Genomic DNA, 12,500 nt, shown 5'->3' on the forward strand with positions numbered 1-12,500 from the left:
TTGTATCTCTGACTACGGTAATGGGCCGACAATCCATCAAGCGGTGTGGCTTCAAAGTCGTACTAAAACATTTTGACAGATTTTTGAGCGCCGTGTGTAATGTTCTTTATTTTCAATGGAACATTTAAAGTTTTGGTGTTGTTTACCGGCGTCATATTGTGTCATGTCTGTGTAATCATGTTTTGTGTTAAGTCATGTTTTTGTTTGGTTATAGGACTCTTTAGTTTCTGTCTTTTCACTCCCTTGTCTTGTTTCCATGATTACCCCATTAGTTTCACCTGTTCCACGTTTGGACTCATTGTGCACTCTTGTTTGTCACCATAGCAACCATTAGTTTTCACCTGTCACGTCACGCACCTGTTTCACGTTTTGAGTCACGCACCTGCTTTCACTAATCATGTCCATAGTATTTAAGTTCATTCATTTTCTGTTGTTCGTCCTGACGACCTCAACACATTTATGCTCTGTTCATGCCTGATACTTCTTTTCATGTCAATTCCTCAAGCAACTACTTTTGTCCAAGCCAAGTAAGTTTTTGTTCCATATTTATAGTCTTTTTGGTTTCATAGTTTGTTCTCCGCCATTGTGCGTGTTTTTTGTTTGTACTTTTTTGCTATAGTCTTTTGGTTTCATAGTTTATTCTCCGCCACTGTGCGCACTTTCATTTACCGTATTTTCCGCACTATAAGGCGCACCTAAAAACCACAAATTTTCTCAAAAGCTGACAGTGCGCCTTATAACCCGGTGCGCTTTATATATGGATTAATATTAAGATTCATTTTCATAAAGTTTCGGTCTCGCAACTACGGTAAACAGCCGCCATCTTTTTTCCCCGTAGAAGAGGAAGTGCTTCTTCTTCTACGCAAGCAACCGCCAAGGTAAGCACCCGCCCCCATAGAACAGGAAGCGCTTCTTCTTCTACTGTAAGCAACCACCCGCCCGCGTAGAAGAAGAAGAAGCGCGCGGATATCACCGTACGTTTCATTTCCTTTGTGTGTTTACATCTGTAAAGATCACAAAATGGCTCCTACTAAGCGACAGGGATCCGGTTCATGAAAAGACGCAATCTCTCCATCCGCACACGGATTACTATTTCACAGCAACTGCCTAAAGACTTTCAAGAAAAGCTGGCTACTTTCCGTGCATATTGTAAAAACAAGATAGCTGAAAAAAAGATCCGGCCAGAGAACATTATCAACATGGACGAGGTTCCACTGACTTTTGATATTCCTGTGAACCGCACTGTGGATACAACGGGAGCACGTACGGTGAATATTCGCACCACAGGGAATGAGAAGTCATCCTTCACTGTGGTTCTAGCTTGCCATGCTAATGGCCAGAAACTTCCACCCATGGTGATATTCAAAAGGAAGACCTTGCCAAAAGAGACCTTTCCAGCCGGCGTCATCATAAAAGCTAACTCGAAGGGATGGATGAAGAAAAGATGAGCGAGTGGTTAAGGTAAGTTTACGCGAAGAGGCCGGGTGGCTTTTTTCACGCAGCTCCGTCCATGTTGATATACGACTCCATGCGCGCCCACATCACGCTGGTTTTTAATATATTATTAAAGTTTGACTGACCTATCTGACTGTTTTTTTGACATTCCTTTAGCGCAGTTAGATGCGGCTTATAACACGGGGCGGCTTATAGGTGGACAAAGTTTTGAAATATGCCGTTCATTGAAGGCGCGGCTTATAACCCAGGGCGCCTTATGGTGCGGAAAATACGGTATTCCTTTTTTTGATAATAATAAATCATGTACCTTCATTCCCGTCTCGCACGAGCCAACTTTCCATTGCATCCTGGAAAAGCACACACCCCGGACCAAGTCATGACATATTGCAGTCTGCACGTATCTCCTATGTGTGACTGCCATCTACTAGTCACACTTATCATTACATCATGTACCAAATAAAATTGCTTCGAGGTCGGTAAGCACAACCAGAATTATTCCGTACATTAGGCGCACTGTCGAGTTTTGAGGGGGAAAAAAAGGATTTTAAGTGCGCCTTGTAGTCCGGAAAATACGGTACTTGATATTTTTGCTGACCGGTCCCACTTCAGCTGTGAAAAAGCTGCTGTTGATTTCACGGCTTCATCATTTCCTGCAGCGCCGCTCCCAAAGTGGGATGTGGAAAAGCAGCACAAGGTTGTCAAAGAACTTTCAAACATGGAGGAAGTGGAGCACTCCGTCTCAGACCGACCTGGTGAGCAGCGTGGGGTAGCGCAGGGGCGAGGTGATGGCGAGGTAGCGGTCCAAAGCGATCACGCACAGCGTCTCGATGCTGGCCGTCACGCACAGCACGTCCGTGGCCGTCCAGAACTCGCACAGGAAGTTCCCGAAATGCCAGGACCCCAGCAGGATGTAGATGGACCCGAACGGAACCACGGCCACGCCCATGATGAGGTCGGCCACCGCCAGCGAGGTGATGAAAAGGTTGGTGACCGTCTGCAGCCGCCGGGAGCGCAAGATGGCGCTGATCACCAGCACGTTACCTGGACACAAGCAGACCTCTGGACACTCAATCATTGCATCCATATGTCAATCATCCATACATCACTACATCCATCAATCAATCCAACCATCACTCCATCCATCAATCAATAAATCAGTCCATTCATCTATGCATCTATTCATCCATCCATCAATTCATTTATATTTCCATCCATTTATCCATCAATCCATTCATCGAGCAATCAATCAATTAATTAATGTATTCATTATTAATAAAAATGTCCATTCATCACCAATCAATCAATCTATCCAGCAACCCAACAATCAATCCATTCATTAATCAATGAATGGATTGATTCTCAAGAAGGAGAAGTGGAAGAAGAAGAAGAAGAAGAAGAAAAGTGGGACAAAGAGGTAAATGAAGAAGTAAATGAAGAAGTAAATACAGAAGAAGAAGTAAATGCAGAAGAACAAGGAAAAGATACTGAAGAAGAAGAAGAAGAAGAAAAAGATACAGAAGAAGAAGAAGAAGAAAAAGATACAGAAGAAGAAGAAAAGGATACAGAAGAAGAAGGAAAAGATACAGAAGAAGAAGAAGAAAAAGATACAAAAGAAGAAGAAGAAGATACAGAAGAAGAAAAAAGGGTACAGAAGAAGAAAAGGATACAGAAGCAGAAGAAAAGGATACAGAAGAAGAAGGAAAAGATACAGAAGAAGAAGAGGAAGAAAAAGATACAGAAGAAGAAGAAAAGGGCACAGAAGAAGAAAAGGATACAGAAGAAGAAGAAGAAGAAAAAGATACAAAAGAAGAAGAAAAGGGTACAGAAGAAGAAGAAAAAGATACAGAAGAAGAAAAAAAGGGTACAGAAGAAGAAAAGGATACAGAAGCAGAAGAAAAGGATACAGAAGAAGAAGGAAAAGATACAGAAGAAGAAGAAGGAAAAGATACAGAAGAAGAAGAAGAAAAGGACACAGAAGAGGAAAAGGATACAGAAGAAGAAGGAAAAGATACAGAAGAAGAAAAAGATACAGAAGAAGAAAAAGATACAGAAGAAGAAGAAAAGGGTACAGAAGAAGAAAAGGATACAGAAGCAGAAGAAAAGGATACAGAAGAAGAAGGAAAAGATACAGAAGAAGAAGAAGGAAAAGATACAGAAGAAGAAGAAGAAGAAGAAAAGGACACAGAAGAAGAAAAGGATACAGAAGAAGAAGGAAAAGATACAGAAGAAGAAGAAGAAGAAGAAAAAGATACAGAAGAAGAAGAAGAAAAAGATACAGAAGAAGAAGAAAAGGGTACAGAAGAAGAAAAGGATACAGAAGAAGAAGGAAAAGATACAGAAGAAGAAGAAGAAAAAGATACAGAAGAAGAAGAAGAAAAAGATACAGAAGAAGAAGAAAATGGTACAGAAGAAGAAAAGGATACAGAAGAAGAAGAAAAGGATACAGAAGAAAAAGAAAAAGATACAGAAGAAGAAGAAAAGGGTACAGAAGAAGAAAAGGATACAGAAGAAGAAGAAAAGGATGCAGAAGAAGAAGAAAAAGATACAGAAGAAGAAGAAAAGGGTACAGAAGAAGAAAAGGATACAGAAGCAGAAGAAAATGATACAGAAGAAGAAGGAAAAGATACAGAAGAAGAAGAAAGAAAAGATACAGAAGAAGAAGAAGAAAAGGACACAGAAGAAGAAAAGGATACAGAAGAAGAAGGAAAAGATACCGAAGAAGAAGAAGAAAAAGATACAGAAGAAGACGAAAAGGGCACAGAAGAAGAAAAGGATACAGAAGAAGAAGGAAAAGATACAGAAGAAGAAGAAGAAAAGGACACAGAAGAAGAAAAGGACAGAGAAGAAGAAAAGGACACAGAAGAAGAAAAGGACAGAGAGGAAGAGAAGACCGGGGCCACAGGGGGACCTGGCCGTCCCCACTTCTCGCTCCCTCGAAATGGGGGTGAGGGGGAGTAGGCTCAGCCGGTCGGAAGCCCGGCTTGCGTCCGGCGATGGAGGACTGTGGGGAGGCGGGGCCGGCAGACCGACAGCGAGGCAGGGCACACCGGAGCCCGCTCCAAGATGGCGGCGAGGAGGCGTGGACGACGAGCGAGCAGTACAAGTACAAGGTGCGTGGATCGCTCAGCTGGGCACAATTTAAATATCCTCTCGCACTGAATAAAAGGGCGTCAGCTGTAAACGTCTGGGGACGAGGCGGAGATGAGAGAAGGAGCCAGCGAGAAGCGGATGCTGAGCGCGAGAGACTGAGAGCACACGGAAGACGACCACGCACGAGCCGAAGAGCTGGAGCAGAGAAGCGGAGCTGAAAAGCGACCGACACTGAGACTTTTTTTTATTGCAGAATAAAGAAGTCTACACCTGCTCACCAGAATGTCCTTCCTTGGTGGTCCTGTGAACCCGGACCACAGCTTGAGTCGTTCACGCCAACAATCAATCAATCCATTCATTAATCAATTCATCCATAAACATGTAAGCCAACAATTAATTCATCATCGATAAACAAATCCATTGATCAATCATCCATCAATCCATTCATCGAACAATACATTCATTTATCCATACGTCATCTATCCATTCATTCATCCATCCATCCATCCATCCACCCACCAAGAAGAAGGCTTGTAAAACTCCACTGTGTAGGATGGGAAGCAACATGAAGGTGTTCGGTTTCTTTCCTCTATTGTAATCCACAGGAAGATTTTGTCTTGACCCGAGAACTACAAAGTGAAGAGGAAGCAGGACCTGACTCCCCGCCAGGCACCTCTTCTTTGAACTGTTCTACGACCTTTTCTTTGAACGGACCTTTTCTTTGAACTGTTTTGTAATCCAAGGCGATGTCTGTTTACGACCCCCCTCCCTTAGAAACAGCTGTTGCCATGTAATCAGGGAAAGTCCAAATAAAAGAGGAGGCGTGCAATCTTTCGTCGGAGCGTGGAACACTGTACAAGGGTACAGGTGTACGCATTTCTCCTCGTTGAGCTAAATTGAATTCTGTCTCTGTTTAATTCCTTGCTTCTTGTCTTGTTTAATAGATGTCATCAGTGTTTGAGCCTGACAGTCCATAAGTCGACTCACCAGAGATGATGGCCACAACCAGAATGGCCATGGCGGCGCCCAACAGGACCAGCTCAGCATCGTTGTACTCTGAAGATGGAGCTGACCAATCAGGCGGCAGTGAGGAGTTGCTGCCGCCTGATTGGTTAGCTGGTGACGACGGGACGCCCGGGGCCTCTTGGACCCCCGTCACCTCTGTGACCTACAAACATAAAACACACTGTCTTTTATTCCATATATAACGGTCTATGTAATGTTATACGATATAATATAATATTATTAAAAAGATTCCCACGCATATTTTGATGGGTGAAACTAAAATACGAGCATAAAGCGTTAGCATGCTAACGTTGGGAACGTTGATCATACATGCAAGGTCCCAAAAAGTATCAAAACCAACAAATTGTAGGTTGAAATGATTAAAATTAGCTAAAGTGCTAGCATAAAATGTTAGCATGCTAACATTAGCATGATGACGTGAACAGTTAGCGTACTTATAAGATGGCGCCCGGTACCAAAAGCCATTATTTTGGGGTTTAAACTAATTAAATTCGCTAAAATGATAGCATAAAAAGTTAGCATGCTAACATTAATATGATAAGGTAGGAAAATAAAGCAAACTTCTTAGTTTCCCCCAAATATCAAAAGCCATGATTTTCAGGTTTAATTCGAATATAATCAGCTGAAATACTAGCATAAAATGTTAGCATGATAACGTCCGCATGATAATGTCAAAAAGGTTAGTGTCAAGTATCCAAAAGCAATGGTTTTTAGGTTTGAATGGATACGATTTTCAAAAATGCCGGCATAAAATGTTAGCATACTAACATTAGCATGCTAACGTAGAAGAAGTTAGACATCTCAAAATCCATGATGTTTAAGGTTATCCATCCATCCATCCATTTTCTACCGCTGGAGCAGGTTAAACTTGCCAAATTAGCCAAAATGCTAGCGTAAAATGTTAGCAAGCTAACGTTAGCATTATGTCACAGGAAAATATCGCGTCCTTCTAAGATGGCGCCAAGTATTGAAAGCAATGATTTTTAGGTTTGAATGAATACAATTTGCAAAAATGCCAGCATTAAATGTTAGCATGCTAACAGAGAAGAAGTTAGACGTTTCACAATCCATGATTTTCAGGGGCTTAAACTTACAAAATTAGCTAAAATTCTAGCGTAAAATTCTAGCGTAGAATTCTCGCGTAAAATGTTAGCGAGCTAACATTAGCATTATGTCACCGGAAAATATTGCGTCCTTCTAAGTTGGCGCCAAGTATCAAAAGCAATGATTTTTCGGTTTGAATGAATACAATTTGCAAAAATGCCAGCATTAAATGTTAGCATGCTAACAGAGAAGAAGTTAGACGTTTCACAATCCATGATTTTCAGGGGTTGAACTTACAAAATTAGCTAAAATTCTAGCGTAGAATTCTAGCGTAAAATGTTAGCGAGCTAACATTAGCATTATGTCACCGGAAAATATTGCGTCCTTCTAAGTTGGCGCCAAGTATCGAAAGCAATGATTTTTCGGTTTGAATGAATACAATTTGCAAAAATGCTACCATTAAATGTTAGCATACTAACATTAGCATGCTAACAGAGAATAAGTTAGACATCTCAAAATTCATGATCTTTAAGGTTTAACTTACCAAATTAGCCAAAGTTCTAGCGTAAAATGTTAGCAAGCTAACATTAGCATTATGTCACAGGAAAAGTTTGCGTCCTTCTAAGATGGTGCCAAGTATCGAAATCAATGATTTCTATGTTTGTATAAACACAATTTGCAAAAATGCTAGCAATAAATGTTAGCATACATTAGCATGATACGATAGAAGAAGTTAAAAGTCTCAAAATTCATGATTTTTAAGGTTAAACTGACAAAATTAGCCAAAATGCTACCATAAAATTTTAGCAAGCTAACGTTAGCATTATGTCACAGAAAAAGCTTGCGTCCTTCTAAGATGGCACCAAGTATCGAAAGCAATGATTTTTAGGTTTGAATCAATACAATTTGCAAAAATGCTAGAAATAAATGTTAGCATACATTAGCATGATACCATAGAAGAAGTTAGAAGTCTCAAAATCCATGATTTTTAAGGTTAAACTTACAAAATTTGTCAAAATGCTACCGGAAAATTTTAGCGAGCTAACGTTAGCATTATGTCACAGGAAAAGTTTGCGTCCTTCTAAGATGGCGCCAAGTATCGAAATCAATGATTTCTAGATTTGAATGAACACAATTTGCAAAAATGCTAGCAATAAATGTTAGCATACATTAGCATGATACCATAAAAGAAGTTAAAAGTCTCAAAATCCATGATTTTTAAGGTTAAACTTACAAAATTAGCCAAAATGCTACCGTAAAATTTTAGCGAGCTAACGTTAGCATTATGTCACAGAAAAAGTTAGTGTACATCTTAGACGGAGCCAAGTATGGAAAGCCATGATTTTTAGGGTTAGTTATAACAATGTATTGTAATGTAATATAATATATTAAAAGATAATATAATGTAATATAATATAATATAATACGAAAAATATAATACAATGCAATATAAAAATCATATAAATTTTTTTACAATATAATAAAATGTAATATAATACAATATAAAATAATATAATATAAAAATAATACTGTACAGTATAATATAATATAATACAATACAATATAATATAATACAAAATAATATAATATAAAGTAATATAACATAATACAATATAATTTAATACAAAAATCATGTAATATAATATACAATATAATACAATAAAATAGAAAATAATATAATATAACACAAAATAAGATCATATAATGTAATATAATATAATACAATATACTATAATATAAAAATAATGTAATATAATATACAATATAATATAATAATATAGAAAATAATATAATATAATACAAAATAATATAATATAATGTAATATAATATAATACATTATAATATAATATTAAAATCATGTAATATAATATACAATATAATATAATAAAATAGAAAATCCATCCATCCATCCATCTTCTTCCGCTTATCCGAGGTTCGGGTCAATATAAATATGATATAATGCAATAGAAAATAATATAATATACAAAGTAATATTAAAATGAAATAATATACTATAATATAATATATACTGTAGTGCAGTGGTACCCAACCACCGGGCCGCGGCCCGGTACCGGTCCGTGGATGAGCACAATAAAAAATAAAAAATAATTATAATAATGTTTTTTATTAAATCAACATAAAAAACACAAGATACACTTACAATTAGATGGATAGATAGATAGACAGATAGTACTTTATTGATTCCTTCAGGAGCGTTCCCTCAGGAAAATTAAAATGTGCACCAACTCAAAAAACCTCCCCCACTCATTTACACTCATTCGCACAAAAGGGTTGTTTCTTTCTGTTATTAATATTGTGGTTCCTACATTATATATCAATATATATCAATACAGTCTGCAGGGATACAGTCCGTAAGCACACATGATAGTATTTCTTTATGACCAAAAAAATATATACATATATACCCATACTTGCCAACCTTGAGACCTCCGTTTTCGGGAGGTGGGGGTGGGGGCGTGGTCGGGGGTGGGGCAGGGCGTGGTTGGGGGCGTGGTTAAGAGGGGAGGAGTATATTGACAGCTAGAATTCACCAAGTATTTCATATATATATATATATATATATATATATATATATATATATATATATATATATATATATATATATATATGTATATATATCTCTACATCCTGAAAATATGCAAACAAAACTGTGTTGAGATAATTGATACTTCAAACTTGCATAAATAAATATTAAGGAATATAACATAACTTGGCTTCTGAGAGCTTCAAAATGTAATGAATAAAATGCTAAAGTTGTTGATAAACAAGCAATTATTTTAATAATTAAATATGATCATTTTAAATGAATTATTATGATAATTTAAAAATTAATTATCTCAAATATGTTTATTTTAATGTGTAATTCTAATGCCTGGATGTAATAAGGAGTCAGAAAAAATACAAATAAAAATACAATTAATTTTGATGTTTTTAGCAAAATATAGTAAAAATTTATTTCGTTTTTTTTTTTTTTAATTAATAAATATATTTATTTTTAGGTAAGATAAACATAATAATACAATTTATCTCTCGTCTGGATGATTTAGTTCTTGTCACCCTGTTGTCCTCCCGTTGTGAAAAAAGGCTGTCCTCACTCAGGTCCGCATGGAGCTGGAGGGGGCGTGGCCTCCAGCTCCGGCTGAAAATCGGGAGATTTTCGGGAGAATATTTGTCCCGGGAGGTTTTCGGGAGATGCGCTGAATTTCGGGAGTCTCCCGGAAAATTCGGGAGGGTTGGCAAGTATGATTATATACCATACCCCCCCTGAAGTGTATATGCTGCATATTCATATCAGGACTCCTCTTCCTCCTATCCAGGAGATCGCAAAAAAGCCGCTGCCTGACCAGGGCTCAGAAAATGTGCAAAGACTCCTCCCACCCCCACCAAGGACTGTTTTCACTGCTGGACTCTAGAAAGAGGTTCCGCAGCCTCCGAAGCAGAACCTCCAGATCAGGGCCGGCCCGTGGCATAAGCCGTATAGGCAAATGCTAAGGGCGCCGTCCATCAGGGGGCGCCACGCCAGTGCCACAAATGTTGGAGAAAAAAAAAAAAAAAAAAAAGTTGGTACTATTATTTCTAAATACAAAAAAATAATCCCACGTTAATTAAAATGCAAAGTAAAGCCTATTTAATAGAAATATTATTTGTTACAACATTACGCCCCCCTCTCCCCCCTTTCCCCCGAACGGTGCGCCCCCTCCCTTCCCATATCATGACTCTTTTTGGACGTCACCACATCAAAAAATCAACACAAGATGTCAAAACGGCCAAAACTGTCAGGTGCCCTGGGAAGAAAAAAGAGAAAAGAAGAGGAGAAACGAGAAAAAGACAGTTAGCAGGTAGGTAACGTTAGCCTACATGAAATTATTTGTCTGTTACCGAATGTGATAGTAACCTGGCTTTTTAGCATTAAGCTAATTTTACATGATTCGGCAATTGCTAATCAGTAAATAGCTAGTTCTGTTTTAACGTCGGGTTAATATTGTGGAGGGGGCTAAATTGTTATGGAAAATAATAATGTAACGTTAGGTAATTACAGTACTCCCACCTTACATTCCTCAGGGACATTTGTATTAGATCTTTTAAGCAGGTGTTTTTTGTTTACATTGTTATTGCCTTCTGGTTAGCTAATGTTTGCCCTGCAGGTAATAGTCACTTTTCCACCCCTTTATATATTAGGTATAGTTGTAAGTAAAAAAAAAAAGGTCAAAGACAAAGCTATTCGGTTTCTTGTGAGTATATACACTTCACTGCCGATGTGGGGGGGGGCGCCACCTAAAATCTTGCCTAGGGCGCCAGATTGGTTAGGGCCGGGCCTGCTCCAGGTTCTGTAACAGCTTCTTCCCTCAGGCCGTAAGACTCTTGAACGCATTAAAATAATCCCCTTTAATTCCCCCCAAAATGGATAAACTCGCTGGAATATAAAGACAATATAACATACATCCATAAACGTGGACGCATATGCAAAAGTGCAATATATTTATCTGTACAGTAATCTATTTATTTATATCTGCACCTTATTGATTTTTTTTATCCTGCACTACCACGAGCTAATGCAACAGAATGTTGTTCTTATCTGTACTGTAAAGTTCACATTTGAATGACAATAAAAAGGAAGTCTAAGTCATATTAACGACACATGGCCATGATTAACTGCTGCTTCAAAACTGGTGTGTGTGTTGTTGTGTTGCCTTCGCGCACAAAGTGTGTAGTCGGTGAGCTCATCGTCGACGCTGCCAAACGCCGCCGCAGCAGGAAGGGAGGAGCCACGCCACGTGCACGCCCCTGCAGCGTGCACGGCCGGCAGACACAAGATCGTGTTTGTTGCGGCGTGCAGATTACAACCTTGATGTCTGGCGTTGTCAGTGAGGGGGAGAGCGAGTTGATTGGCTCAGATGGGGTCAATTAGTGGGTGGGCGGGGCTTTGCAAAGAAGAAGACTGTCAGCCAATGTGAGTGACACATCGATGTTGATCGATCACATAAAAGTTATTTCCTACATGTCAATTAAAACATGTATATAACCTGCAACATTTTTAAAAAAAAAGCTAGCACAAGTGGCAAAAAAGACTGAGAAAGTTGAGGAATGCTCATCCATTCATCCATTTTCTACCGCGAAGCCTATCTCATCCAACACTTATTTGGAACATCCCACAGGCGAACAGGCTAATTGGGAACAGGTGGGTGCCATGATTGGGTATAAAAAGCTCAGTCTGTCACAAACAAGGACGGGGCGAGGGTCAACACTTTGTCAACAAATGCGTGAGCAAATTGTCCAACAGTTTAAGAACAACGTTTCTCGACGAGCTATTGCAAGGAATTTAGGGATTTCACCATCTACGGTCCGTAATATCATCAAAAGGTTCAGAGAATCTGGAGGAATCACTGCACGTAAGCGATGATATTACGGACCTTGGATCCCTCGGGCGGTACCGCATCAAAAAAAGCGACATCAGTGTGTAAAGGATATCACCGCATGAGCTCAGGAACACTTCAGAAAACCACTGTCAGTAACTACAGTTCGTCGCTACATCTGTAAGTGCAAGTTGAAACTCTACTATGCAAAGCCGAAGCCATTTATCAACAACACCCAGAAACGCCGCTGGCTTTGCTGGGCTAGAACTCATCTAAGATGGACTGATACAAAGTGGAAAAGTGTTCTGTGGTCCACATTTCAAATTGTTTGTGGAAACTGTGGACGTCGTGTCCTCCGGACTAAAGAGGACAAGAACCATCCGGACTGTTCTACACTCTTAGAAATAAGGGTTCTAAAAGGGTTCTTCTACAAGGGCTGAGGTTCTAACTGGAACCATTTGCTTCTGAAAAACCCTTTCCCGAAGAAAGGGTTTTTCAAGGGTTCTTGG

At 39.0% G+C, this 12,500-nt stretch overlaps 1 protein-coding gene across 1 annotated transcript in view; it reads right to left on the minus strand.

Moving 5' to 3' along the window:
* The window catches only part of LOC133607267 (beta-2 adrenergic receptor-like), a 29,159-nt gene that overhangs the window by 3,596 nt on the left and 13,063 nt on the right, over nt 1-12,500 (minus strand). The window contains exons 2-3 of the mRNA XM_061961751.1: nt 5,533-5,713; nt 2,205-2,496 (exon numbers count right to left, since the gene is read on the minus strand). Of these exons, the coding sequence (XP_061817735.1) occupies nt 2,205-2,496; nt 5,533-5,713 (473 nt within the window). The remainder of the gene's footprint in view (nt 1-2,204; nt 2,497-5,532; nt 5,714-12,500) is intronic.

Source organism: Nerophis lumbriciformis, linkage group LG09, assembly GCF_033978685.3.
Source record: "Nerophis lumbriciformis linkage group LG09, RoL_Nlum_v2.1, whole genome shotgun sequence".
NCBI classification, from domain to species: Eukaryota; Metazoa; Chordata; class Actinopteri; order Syngnathiformes; family Syngnathidae; genus Nerophis; species Nerophis lumbriciformis.